Genomic DNA, 13,943 nt, shown 5'->3' with positions numbered 1-13,943 from the left:
GTTCAGTGTTCACATTTTAACCCTTTTGATTAATTTTGTTTTATTATTCTGATAAGTATTTATTACTTTCGGTTACATTGAATATTACATTTTATATCCGTCATGCTTTTGTTCCACTCTTCCTCCTTTTGGTTCTTCCATACTCCATTTTATTCTCACAGCAACCTTGAGAGGTAGGTTAGGCTGAGAGTGGCCCAAGATAATCCAGTGAACTATATGCCTAACTGGAGATTTGAACCTAGGTCACTGACTGGAGTCCTTCTCCTGTGGTCCTGGAGTGGGGCAGTCCGTCCTGACACTTGGGTAGCTCCTCCTCCTCCTCTTGTCAGGACGGACTGCCCCACTCCCGGACCACCGAGAAAGGAAGCTTCACGGTAAGTGAATAAAATCTTCCATTCTCCAACACTTTAGCTACAGTGCTGCACTGTAATTGATTGATGGACTGATTAGATTTAATTTGTGTGTATTTGGTCAACTTTTTCATTTGCTATTCAGTTTTGTGTTATACTTTATATGACTGTGTATTTGTTGGGTTTTTAAATTTTGGGGTTGCATTAAAGCTGCTTTTTCAGATGTTACTTTTCAGTTACAAGAAATGTTACTGTCAGTGTTATTTTGAATAGTTAGATTCATGTCAGTTTTATAAGGGTTCCCTGCTCAGTAACTAACTGGTAAAGCAGTATCTTGAAACTAATACCGCTCCAACTGTTTAGAAGAAACTTTGACAAGGTTAAGATGGGGTGATGTCTGAATGGATGAAGCAGCTCTTAGAGGCATCCTTGTGCTGCTCTCTTGCCTTAGATATACTGATGGCATAAATCAGATGTTGGATCACTATTACAAATTGATAGCAACGCTGAATGAAGCGGAGGCCCAGCTTCTGGATGAACAGATACAAGATCTTTGGCGAGTCTTCAGATCTGGCTACAAGAGGCTCAACTGGAATTCATTAGGTAAGACAGCTGATATTGTAAAGCCTTTTTCAAGTAGTCATTGTGAAGGGAAACTTTTCCAAATATGTCACACCATCCTCTTTTATTATTTTGTCCCATGAAAGAGTGCAGTTATTCCTGCTCAGACCAGAATTTGTGTTGCATTTTTCCCAGTGTTCTTTAGTTTCCTATCACTAATCTTTGTGTATTTTTAGTTTTATACTCCTTTTGTTCCCAGTAGTGTGCACCCTGCTTTATGAGGTTTTTTTTCTCACCCTTTAAATAATACTGAATTTGCTTGACTGTACATATAAATCCATACACTTCTGCCCACTTAAAAATTGATATCCAGCATGTAGAAAAAAGGTGTAACCTTGAGATGAGACTGTGAAATACACATGGTCTTGGGTTGTAAGAAAAAACAGGTTTGGCATCTCCTGAAGGAATTTGAGCGAGTGTGTGCAATGCCACAGTGTAGATGTTTAAAAGAAAAGAGAGGGGAGAGACAATGTTGAAGCTTGTCAGGTTTTGTGGTACTGCTCTAACTTATCTCAGTCCAAGCAGACCATTCCCTATTTTACTGCAAAAAAATTGCCTTACAATATATCCAAAATGTCCAAGCCAATCCACAAAGATACAGCCCATGAATATATTTGAAGCATATGAAAGCCATTGGGCTGTTATACTCTTTGCCTTTAAACTTTTGTCAGCTAATTTCTCACAATCTGAGACCAAATTTTAGATACACTTTGCAAAATAATGCAACTTTGGATGCATTTAAGGATAAGCTTCTGTAATATTTTATAGGAGAAGAATGTTTCTTTGAGCAGAAGTGTTGTGGGTATGCTTGCTTCATGTTTTTATGTGATTACAACATCAGGTGTGGAACATCCCTCAGTTTAAATTATTTAAGTCGATCTGATGCTCAGCCAAAGCCCAGTAAAGAGGCTGTGGGGGACCTTTCTTCGGTAGTTTTTGGATTTAATTCGAGAGTTGTATTAAGGAGATTGTGTGCAAACCAGTTCACTTGATCAATGAACAAAGGTAAAGTAAAGAAGAAATAGTCACCCGGGCTCCTTTATTTCAAAGGTATTGGCGACTATATTATCCGATGTACTCAAGCCATTAGCAAGTTTGAATCACTTGTTCATCAGATTCACAAGAATGCGGACGATATGACCAATAAACTTACATTAATAGAATCGACCAATCTGTTCAAAAGCCCGCCTTCCACGGGTGAAGATACACTTCCTGGTATGTCTGGTCATTTTTTTCTGAGCCCAACAGAATCATTATTGATGTGCACAAGGGTTAAGTTCTGAAAGCTGTTGAAGATTGCTTCATAGATCATTCTTTTTCCTACAAGGAAGTCATTCTCCATATGCATTTTAGAATCAGGATTGCTGACCGGCTGAAGGAAAAACCATCCTGTCCCTTTAATAGAGGCTTAATGCGTGGGAATGAGCAGCTGAAATTTTCATGACATGCAGATAAATAACATCTGGTAGATAGCACCCAGTTATGCCTCTGTTAAAGAGACAGGACATTTTTTCCCCTCCAGGCTAACAGGCAACCTTATTTTATGGACATTGCTTGGGCACTTGCCTAGAGGTAACCATAAGTATGAAGACACATAATTCCATGTCCTCATCCAGACTATATTTGCTCACATAGCTAGTATGAAGAAGCTCTTAGTTAATTCATGTTAGTTAATTTATTAAGTTACGTATAAAATGCATGCCCTGTTTTTACTTAAAAAAAGACCTCTGGTTGATTTACAGCAGAGCAATAATTAAAGCAATAAAATATATAAGTAATAAGAAAAGTTAACAGCACTCACAAAGGTGTCAGAAAGCATCAGAGACTAAGAAAGTAGAATTCCAACAAAAACGTATTATTTCTGCAGTTTTTTAGATATGAAGGTCCCAGTTCTATTCAGATAACTTAAAAACTAAATAGCCAGAGCTAGTAAAATCATAAAATAAAACCTGTCTTAAACATTTAGGGATGTAAAGGGAGGTTCAGTGCAAAAGATGTGTTTCCTTGGAGCTAGTCACAGCGAACGGTTTGGGAGGTCTGTTGATGCCTATCAGGTTTTCATACAACCCTTTTCCAAATAACTCTGTCAATGCTCTGAGAAAAGCTTTTACTGCTTCATGATGTCAGAGAATGGCTTCAGTGCATTTAGAAGGGAGAGATGCTCAAGGTCTCCGGAGTCACATAGTGTGACTCCGTGTTGCTTTACTTATTTGGGAGAAATGGAGGACTTTGCATGTGAGATGCTTTCAGAGTTGCCAGGTCCTGCTCTTCCCACCACCTCTTGGAGGAAAACCCAGAAGTGATGCCAGTCCTCTCTAGGAATCTCCTGTGATTTTGTCAGAGAGTTCCCAGTGATTCTTAGAGAGCCGTGTTTTTATGTTACGTACATTACATGTATACGAAAACATTTTCATCCCATACGTGTGAGGACTTCTTTTTGTTGCAAATTGCACTTACCTTGATATAAATAGCATCTTAATCTTGCTGCCTACCTTGACAGGAGTGAAGGAATACTTTGAGTATGTCAAGCATGAAAGATCCAGAGATGTCGAACACATAGTCCGCAAGTACATTGCCATTGGCCCACTGCTAACAAAAATGGAAGGACTTATTATGAACAGTAACACGGGCAGATCCCCAAGGCTGGCTCAATATTATGCCTTTTGGGAAAACAAAGTTTATCAGAGCTTGACCAACCTAGTTCTCAAGTAAGTCTGTTTCAGCACCATTCTTTTCATTTTTGGTTATTTTTCTGATTTTTGGTATACTTTTTAAATTGCAGTTTATTATTTCCTGTTTCCTTATTTATTGTATTTGCATTTATATTTTGGGTTCCCTATTGGGTAGAAAAGCAGGATAAGAAAAAAATAAATATAATAAACAAACATATGGTCTGGTTTTTGCTGTCAGAAAACAAATCTGATGGTCTCTTTACTTTCTGTAGAAATTTGCAGTCTTTCAATGCAGCGGTGTTGGGAAATACCCCACTGTTTCAAGCTGAAACAATTTTATCTGCTCCCGAAATCATTCTGCAGCCAAATTCAAGTGAAATTGAAAAACTGTGTGTCCTTAGCATCCGAGATTGTGTGGAAGTTACTAAGGTGAGAATTCTGGGCTTGCCCCTTAGCAGATCTGCAGGGAATGTTTGCTGCCTCAGTTTATGCACAGATAAATAAGGTCTACTCATTCATTGTACAGTGAACTAGGAATGTTACCAGAATATGGGCCATCTCTGCAAGCTTGCATTCTGTGCATGTATAAGGCAACTGGAGTTCATAATGCTGTTGATTTCCAGATCAGAAGAAATCGTACAAACATGTGACGGTGCCTTGTACCACTGGTCCATCAGTGTGGGAGCTGGAAGGCCACAGCCTGACTGCCCAGTGCCCCAGCTCCCCTGGAATCCTCAGATAGGGAGAGGAGAAGGCAGTTTCCTTCACCTGGCACCTCTCCTCCATGTCATTCTCATGCCCCTCTGCTCTCTCTCTTTTGCTCTGGAGGAGAGTTAGCCTGATACCTTCTCCTCAACCCTCTGTCTGGGAGGGATTAAGTAGCTCTCAGCAAACTCTACAAGCCTTGCCCCTAATACCCAGCCCTAGGAGACTTCTAGGTCTTCTGAGGATTTCCATAACAATGGCTCTGAGGTATCCTGTCCTGCCACCTGGTGGTCCTTTGAATGGAGTGACAGATTGGCCTCTGATCTAGGTGGAATGTCTTTGTCCAGCCTCAGGAGGCAGAGCCCTGTTGCTCAGCTGCCTTGCGACGACTGGAGGTTGGTGGAGGAGCAGGCTGTGGACACTTGATATTATTTGCTCAGTCTCCATGTTCTCCGAACAAGATGTTGGCAAGAGAGTTGGTAAAAAAGGAGGCTGCAAGAGTATAAGGGGGTTGGGGCTGCAGTAAGGCAGCAGAGAGGGAGAAATGAGAGCCTCAATTTAGGGGTGTCTGCAGAGAAAGCCTAGAGAGATGGTTGTGGAGAGCAGAAGAGGGGAAAGGGGCAAACCAGGCAGTGAGGACTTAGGAGCCTTGCCTGGAACTTCCCTTCCTCATCTTGTTGTTGTTGCTTATCGATGCACTCTTCTTAATGCACTGTTCCCCTCTCCCAGTCTCCTCTCCTGGTAGCTTCTGCGAAACTCGAGGTCCAACAGTGCCTACTAATGTTCTTTTGTCTGTAACATAGCAATTTGTTCGCTGGATGCACGGCACCTGCATCGACTGCCCGCCGCAGCATGCAGAGGATGACGAGCCCATCATTTTGAGCTTCTTCAGTGACATTTCCCAGAACACTCAAATAATCGAACAGGCCATTCTCATCACTCAAAACATGCACAAGCTGCTGGGCTCTCTCTCCAAATATCTCAACCGGTGGAAGAGGTATCGCCCACTGTGGAAGCTCGACAAGGCCATCGTCATGGAAAAGTTTGCTGCCAAGAAACCAGCCTGTGTTGTCTTTGATGACAAGTTGCAGTTCTATATTAAAATAGCTCGGGAAGTGATGCAGCAGCCGCTGATCAAGGATGAGCAGTGTATCCGGCTTCTGCTGGGGCCATTGGCCTGCACTGTGCAGGAGAATGCCAAAGGCTGGGTGATGTCACTTGGGAGGCTGCTCAATGATTCGGCCAAAGAGGCGCTTTACAGCCTCCAAGAGGAAATTGAGGTAGGACAGTTGGTAACACCTCTGGGGGGAAAAACCTTGCCTGTGTTCTATTGATTACTTAAATCTTCAAAATGGAGTGGGGTGGTGATGGAGAAAGTTCTGGAATCGATCTGTATTGTATTGGCTGCTACAGTCAGGCCTTTTGCAGGGGGCGGGAGCAGCAGCAGCGTCCTCATTTGATGGTCAATTTCCTATCAGGAGAGTGGCAAAATGGGATTAAACCACAAAGTACAGGTTTCTGAATGCATGGGGGAGCCACCTAGTTATGCAGGAAAATGTTACTTTATATATATTAAAGTATATATTAGTATATAAAGTATATATTATATATATTAAATCATACCCCCTGACATGGTCTGGTGAGGTCTGAGCATGCTCACTGAGCTTTGGGTGGCACAGGACGTTGAGGATAGTTCAACATCAACCAATTTATTTACTTACGGTATTTATTTAACTTCATTTACGCCTTTCCTATCTCCCCAATGGGGACCTAAAGCAACTTCTGTTGTTCTTATCTCCTCCATTTCACCCTCCAAACAACCCTGTGCGGTAGGTTAGGCTGACAGGCCCAAGGTCACCCAGCTAGCTTCCTTGGCGGAGTGGGGGATTTGAATGTGACACTCGACCATTACGCCACAACTGAGGCAGGGGAGGAAAAATAGGCCTGCTCAAGCACCAGCTGTGAAGGGTGAGAGCTGCATCTACCCCAGTCGTAATCTCCACCCATCCTACTACTCTTCTGTACAGTAGAGTGGTGGGGAAATAGAAATCCCAGAGGAGCTTCCTGCTCTTACAGCCTCAGCTTCAGACCTCTCAATCAGTGCCTTAGGTCATCTGTGACAGACCTGAGATTCAGGGCTTAGATGAGTAGAAAGCAATTCATCTTGCCCTGGAGGTCAGCTGCCCTGCCTTACCGTGCTTGGGGCGGGGCGGGGGGGGGGGCGCAACCTCCCAGTTACTGACTCCTCCATATTCCTTGTGAGTTTTGTTATTTTGAAAACTTGCTTTAAAACGTTCCACCATATACCAACTATCAAACAGCTTATTGTTGTAAGGATATATATTGTCAGTGCTAGTGTTGTATAAAAAGAATGCAGAATTATTAAGAAAAATGAGGGGAATGTGGCCGTGCTTGCATTTTACGCCATGATAGTACTGGTGACATCGGGGTGCCTATATGGGCATACTGTCTCTTCCAACACTTGTGTTTCATACCATGTCTGAGCATCCTTCAGAAATGTGTACATTTACGGAGCACATAGTGTGACTGGTTAGATGTCTCCCCTCCTCCCATCTCTGAACTGATGCTCTTATCAGTGGTTAGTGTACAAGTACAAAGTTTATTAATGTAGCCCTAGGCCATAACTTCAAAACAACCATACAGAATTAATACATACCCTCACAAGAGACATAATAAATACATATACATACCTAAAACATTACATAAAATAAACCTCATATGATGTATAAAATCATTATTATAATTTAGCTAAAATTCTATTAGAAACAACCAAGGCTGATTTCTTCCTTAAGTTAATTGATAAAAGGATAAAACTAGCCACCTTAAAGGTAACCTCTGCATTGGCAGCAGCCAAAAGAAAGTATATACAATCCTCCTCTGTACCAGAAAACTTAGTAAAGAATGGGTGCAAGAATTTGTTACAGATAGCCTCATAATGAGGGCAATGTAAGATACAGTGAACAATATCGTCTACCTGTTTCAAATTGCAGGAGCAAAGGTGCTGTTCCAGGGGTAGTTTTGAGAATCTATCCTGGAGATAAGCAGACAGCATGGTTTGAAATGAGCTTGCATAAATGCCTTTCTCAAGGAGGCATCAGAGAGATCAGCCAGATAGCGGGGGGAAATTTTATTTTTCTTGAACTCAGGGCACCAAGGCGAACATTTGGATTGCCCAGCAAGGCTGGTATCTCCAAGGGCATCCTGGGCAAAGATCCACTCACACATATCCCCCAAATCCACTTAACTACATGCAGCGAGGGCAGAGAATACAATTGGGAAATAGCGGAGAATAATTTAGGCCACATATTTGTAATACTGGAAACAGTAGCTTACCAGGTGATCATCAGAAATACAGACAAACCTCTTCTAATATTTCAGTAACTTCAAATGCACTCTAGATGTGATAGAGGGTAAATCAACTTCAAGTCTTAGGTAAGATGCGGGAGTTCCCTGAGGGAGGCCAAGGGTTTTCATTAAAAAGGAATTCTGAATGGTTTCTAACTGGGGTAATATTTTTGCATTCCACCCCCGTAGAGGAGCTTAGCAATACCTTGGAAAACTTTCAAGGCCAGTGGGATTAACTGCCTACCCTTCAAAATAGTGGTTAGTGTGGAATGGAAGTATTCCTCTTAAGAACAAATCCTCCTTTCTAGAGATTGTCACAGAACCTCAAGACAACTCCCAGCACACTAGAGGACCTCAAATATGTCCTGGGCACAATTGCAGAGATCAGAGCTATGTCTCTGGAAGTGGAACTCAAGTACTTGGATATTCAGGAGCGATACCGTACCCTTGCAACATACAACATTCCTGTAAGTAAAATTTCTTAAGAATGGTGTTGCAATGTTTGAGGTACAACCGAATCTCAAGAAATTCCTCTCTGTTCGTTCGCTTGTTTAAAACGTATATACCCACCTCTCCAGTTAACTATTCAGGATGTCTGACAAAGAGAATTAAAACAATAAATAGGACACATTTAAAAATGCAATTTAAAAATATTTCAGTATGGCTTGTTATGTCAGGTGTTTTGTGCTATTTGAAAGGTAGATACATACTCAAGGGGGTGGTCTTCTTAGGACTTGATCTGGGTTAGACATGGGCTTAATCCTGGCTGCCAGGTTCCGCCATGGCAGCAGCGGAGCTCTGGGCGTGAGTATCCGCTGGAGGGGCCTTGGGCACAAGCAGGCTTGGGATTGTCCCCTGGATAGTGGAAGGAGAGGGGGTATACATCACCCTCGCAGCCTCTCAGCCACCTACGGACCTATCCTTCTGGAGCCTCTGCTCTACCCTCCACTCCTGCACCATCCCTTGCCAAGTGAGCTCCTTCTCCACACGCACGCACATATGCTCGCTCGCTCACTTTCTCTCTTTCTCTCTCTCTTCCCCCCCCAACCACTCCTACACAACCCACCAGGACCTCTCTACTGAGCCTGCCTTTATAGGGCTTCTTTCAGCTTCCCCCTCCCAGGCTCCCTCCTATCCCTGGGCAGCCTCCCAGCCCTGGGCAGATTCCTCGTGATGCCATCCAGATGGGGATGCTCTTAGGTGTTCCTCCTCTCCTTCCAGTTCCTCCTTGCTCTACTATCCTTTCTTGCACAATGGGGCTAGTGAGGCCTCTCCAGGTGACACGGCTTGGCCGCCTCCGCCTCTGTTTGGGAGGCACCAGACTGGCATCCATGGTTCTGGCCAGTCCCCTGGGGTGGACATCGGGCCCACTGGCCCCACCTGGGGTGCGTGCAGGGGCTTCTAGCCCGTCTAGCCGGATATCAGCATCCCAGGCTTCTTACCCTTTGAAGCTTGGTTTGGCAGCGCGCCCACCTGGCCGACTGCCCAGGCTAGCTCCATTTTCCCTACACTCCCCGTCGGCTGGGGCTGAGTCGCCTCCCCTGGACTCTCTGTGCCTGCAGCCAGGGTGCCGTCAGTTCTCAGGCAGCGGATCTGTGGCAAGTCCGGGGGGGCTTGGGGTGTTCGACCCCAGACACTGGCTCAAAACTTGGCCATTTTGGGGTCAGTCTTGTTGAAACATTTGCTGGCTGAGATGTCAGCCAGGTCTTATGAGAGGAAGATTGAGAGAGTCCTGCAGATGTGAGCAGAGGAATGAGTTGAGGAGAGAAGAGGAATAGGCTGCTTAAAAGCTTTCCTCTGCTAATTTTTCTTTGTCCCCCTATTGGTTTTCCATTCTACGTTCTCACCAGTCCTCTGCTTTTAATCAGAGACTCCCATCACAGTTTTTGTTTTTAAAAAAGCTAGAAGTTTGTTAGATGTATCCATACCATTTTATGAATAGTTCTCATGATTTAACTGTAGACAACAGCAGAAGAACAGAAGCTGGTGGAGAAGATAAAGGAAATGTGGGACGCGCTTTTCACTGAAGCCTCAACAGTTGATCACAGCCTCGGAAGTATTAAAAAAACATTTACTGAGGTATCAGCATTTTTACTTACACTGTGGGAAAATGCATTGCAGAAGGAAAAGCCAATCTAATTTGGATCATGTTCCCTTTAGATTACAAAGGATCAAATTGGAAACTACAGTAAGGAAATTGCAGATTTCTACCACAGGTTTATTACCAAAGGCCCAGGTTCTGTTGGTGAGAATCTTGATAAAGGTAAGGAGATGTATACTCGGCACTCATTTCATTACACACTTTGTGAAGAAACAGTGGAAGGTGTTTCCCAAATGGGTCTAGAAACCACGTGGCCTTTCAGACTCTCTCTTTTGAGAATGCAAATGTAATTTGGATCAGCTGCGATGACATTCATTGTTCTAGTCTGGCTTTTTGTCTCCTACTTCTCTCTGTTCTGCTTATTTTTCTAAGACAATTCCAGGCCTGTTTCCCATACTGAGAATTGTGTTCTGTAGACTGTAGCACTTGATTTAATTGTTCTTATTCATTTCTCTCTTGATAATAAGCATTCTTTACTGCCATCTGCAGGAGTAGAGCTTATGGTCACTTTTGAAAAAGAACTAGAGAAACACGAGAAAAATCGCCAGGAGCTGGCAAATGCTGAAAAGCTGTTTGACCTTCCAATCACAATGTATCCTGATTTAATGAAAATCCAGCAGGAGATGAAAGGTCTGAGGCAGATCTATGACATTTATAAGCTGCAAAGAGTAAGTCCATTGTGATAAGATATATTCTGGTTCTTCTAGTCTTGGTTACATTCAAGTAGTCTTGACTACGACCAAGTAAGATTTTAGGGATCATGGTTCTCAGAGTCTTGTTTGAAATGCAGACTTGTTCCCATTTTCCACCTGTTGTGTACTTTCATTGATTGGAGTGTATGGAGTGGATAAGCCAGAAAGTAGAAGAGGAAAGCGGGGTAGCTAATAAACTGTTAATCCATTGCAGGAAATTAACTTTTATATTTGCACCATCAAGGTCAAAGATATGGGGTTCTGTTTCTATGTCTGTTGCTGCTTGTTAGGTTGTTTGTTGTTGTTAGTACTTATTTTTATTTTATTTATTTATTATTGGACTTATAGTTTACTCTCCCTGGCAAGCAGATCACATCAATTTAAAAGGCATAAAAACAGGTAAAAACTGGTAGAATAAAAGGAGCAAATACTATTTCCCGAGTCCACCTTCAGCAGCACACATTGCACAATCCCATGTATGGCCTTTTTGGGTCCGTGAGGGTTGGTGACAGTCAACAAATGAAAAAAGCAAAGACCAGGAGGCTGAATAGGAGACCTGCTTGCCTCAGCCATGAAAGAGGTGGCCATGATCAGCCACGTGTCACCTGTAAGCTTTTTGTTCGGGTGAAAAAAGGGGATGCTTTGGTGTTGTGTAATATTCACTTAGTCTGGAGTGCTTGATACTGGCTGGCGTTTTTCCTCGGTCATTTTATCTTGCTTTCCAGTCTGTTTGCAAATCTGAAAGAGATGTTTCTCACAGTCTATTTCCTGGTTCCAGGCTGCTAAAGAAGAATGGTCTCAGACTCTGTGGGTGAACCTAAATGTACAAGTACTGCAGGAAGGGATTGAGGGATTCCTAAAATCCCTCCGGAAACTGCCCAAACTGGTCCGCAGCAGTCCTGTAGCTTATCACCTGGAAATGAAGATGAAGGCGTTTAAGGACTCCATTCCTTTGCTGCTGGATTTGAAAAATGAGGCATTAAGAGAGAGGTTTGATTCTTGTTTTTGTGGGGATATAGCAAGTGTTTTCGTTTTAGTCATGAAAGAGTTAAACTATTTGTGTTACTTACTTAATTAGTAAACTTAATTGCATGTAACCACTTAGGCCTCGAAGTTGGATTCCCGCCATAGAGATGGGAGTCACTAAGCATAATGAAGTAGAATTACGATTTTCTATTGGGCAACTTGTTTATTGGGGAGGGCAATTAACAATGCAATCCTATGCAGAGTTACTCCAGTCTAAACCAATTGAAGTCAATGGCCTTAGACTGGAGTAACTATAGGATTGCACTGTTAGTGATCCTATATATGGAAGTTTTATTGCTCTTTGTCCATTCTCTCTACTACTTTCTCTCTGTCTTCTCTCAGTTACTTTTTTATGCAAGACGTAGTCAGCTTAGCAATTTACTATTTTGTCCAAATGTTTTTTTAAAAGGTTTTATCCTTTAGTAAAATAATTTTACAGAGCTACACTGGAGTCCATGTGAATCTGTTCTCATTACTTGCAATGCACAATCTTTGCGCCAACTCTGCTATATTTTCCTAATTTTCTCATTTTTTTTTTTACTAAAGCCAAAAATTTTAGTAATATGAACCTCCATAAGACCATGTATCCTGTTGTTTTTCTATTATATTATATTTATGAAGAAGTAGGTAAAGCTGCCCAAATGCTAAGCACATTCTAGTTTATGATGATTCTCGTGTGAAAAAAATATTCTTCATATAAAAAACTTCCATGGTGGCCTAGACTTAATGGTGATTATCACTTGAGCTCCATGGGAAGGGGATTTGCCTACCGCATCCCTGATGAAGAAAAGCTATGAGTATCACATCAGTACACATGGAGCCCCCTGTGGAGCAAGTAGCACCTCCTCCAGTTCATTTCAGGTCAGGAAACTGTACAGGGGAAGGCTTAAGCACCCTTTTCCCACAGTAGCCTTTCCCACCAGTTCTGTTCTACAAATGTCCCCTTTGCTCCTGTGTCTGCATGACACACTTGGTTTTGGGACCATGCCATTGCCAAGGTAACTTAAAGCAGTGAACCTTGAACCCAGGGGTAATTTCGTAGAAAAAGAGCTGGAGGAACTCATTAGCATAACTCATTGCATATGCTATGCCCCTTGACATCACTGGAAGTGTGTCATTAGCATAACTGATTTGCATATGCCACACCCCCTGATATCACCTATCCTGGCTGTTTTGGACCCAATCCTGGCCATTCAGGGCCGAAATTAGGCCCAAAATGGCAAAAAGGGGCTGAAAATGGCAAAAGGGGCCCAAAATGGTCAGGATCCGGCTGCTGCTGAGCGGGAGGGTGATCCACCACCCATCAAAGGCCCAATCCTGTCCGTTTTGGACCAATCCTGGCTGTTTTGGGACCAATCCTAGCCATATTGGGCCCATAATGGCTGAAAGGGGTCCAAAATGGCCAGGATCAGACCCAAAATGGCTGGGATTCAGCTGCTGCCAGTTGGGGAAGTGTCCCCCCACCTGGCAGTGGCCTGATTGGGGCCATTTTGGTCCCAATTCTGGTGAAACCACCCGAGTCAGGCCGAAATGGGCCCGAAATGGCTCAAAATGGCCATTTTGAGCATGTTTTGGCCTGGATTGGGCCCCAAACGGCCCAGATCGGGTCGGTACCAGGCAGGGGAGGTGTCCTCTGCCGGGCACCAACCCAATCCAGGCAGTTTTGGCCCCGATCCCAGTGGAAACAGGCCCAAAATGGCCAAAAGTCAGGTGGGCAGGGCCACCGAACATGTGACCTCTTTTGAGAACTGCCAGAACTGCGTTCCTGCACGTTTCCCCGCAAAATGAGCCCTGCTTGAACCAAACCACCTTATTGTTGACCTGTAAATTCATTTCAGGCACTGGAAGGAACTGATGGATCGAACTGGTACCCATTTTCAAATGACAACAGAAACGTTCACTCTTGAGAATATGTTTGCTATGGAACTGCACAAATATTCTGATGTTATCAATGAGATTGTGGGCTCTGCTGTGAAAGAGCTTGGTATTGAGAAGGTAAATTCAGCTACTGCTCTTAAAGCACTGACAGCAAGAACTAGAATAATTAATTAGAATAGCCCATAGGGATGTTGAGCCTTATTTTTGCCTTTTTGTTCTCTCATAGGGTGTGAAGGAAATAGTAGAAACCTGGGAGAATATGAAATTTACAGTGCAAAGGTACTTCAAAGGCACTCAAGAACGAGGCTTCATTTTGGGATCGGTTGATGACATCGTTCAGATCTTGGATGACAATGCAGTTAATCTCCAAAGTATTTCTGGCAGCAGATTTGTAGGACCATTTTTGGCAACTGTTCACAACTGGGAAAAAACCCTCTCCTTGATTGGTGAAGTGATTGAGGTACAGAAGTGACAGGTCCATTTAACTGGTCATTTTGTACCCTGTTTTAGTTTAGATTACCTGCTCTTTTCC

At 43.1% G+C, this 13,943-nt stretch overlaps 1 protein-coding gene across 1 annotated transcript in view; it reads left to right on the top strand.

The window, feature by feature from the left end:
* DNAH10 (dynein axonemal heavy chain 10) overlaps positions 1-13,943 on the top strand; it is an 88,766-nt gene that overhangs the window by 20,585 nt on the left and 54,238 nt on the right. The window contains exons 16-27 of the mRNA XM_054995876.1: positions 802-953; positions 2,022-2,186; positions 3,472-3,679; positions 3,916-4,072; positions 5,152-5,628; positions 8,023-8,185; positions 9,684-9,793; positions 9,875-9,977; positions 10,305-10,483; positions 11,286-11,497; positions 13,372-13,528; positions 13,638-13,871. Coding sequence (XP_054851851.1) covers positions 802-953; positions 2,022-2,186; positions 3,472-3,679; positions 3,916-4,072; positions 5,152-5,628; positions 8,023-8,185; positions 9,684-9,793; positions 9,875-9,977; positions 10,305-10,483; positions 11,286-11,497; positions 13,372-13,528; positions 13,638-13,871 — 2,317 coding nt within the window. The remainder of the gene's footprint in view (positions 1-801; positions 954-2,021; positions 2,187-3,471; positions 3,680-3,915; positions 4,073-5,151; positions 5,629-8,022; positions 8,186-9,683; positions 9,794-9,874; positions 9,978-10,304; positions 10,484-11,285; positions 11,498-13,371; positions 13,529-13,637; positions 13,872-13,943) is intronic.

The sequence above is a fragment of the Eublepharis macularius genome, chromosome 13 (assembly GCF_028583425.1).
Source record: "Eublepharis macularius isolate TG4126 chromosome 13, MPM_Emac_v1.0, whole genome shotgun sequence".
Taxonomy (NCBI): domain Eukaryota; kingdom Metazoa; phylum Chordata; class Lepidosauria; order Squamata; family Eublepharidae; genus Eublepharis; species Eublepharis macularius.
The sequence above is the reverse complement of the archived record's forward strand: the minus strand, read 5'-3'. Positions and strand labels throughout refer to the sequence as shown.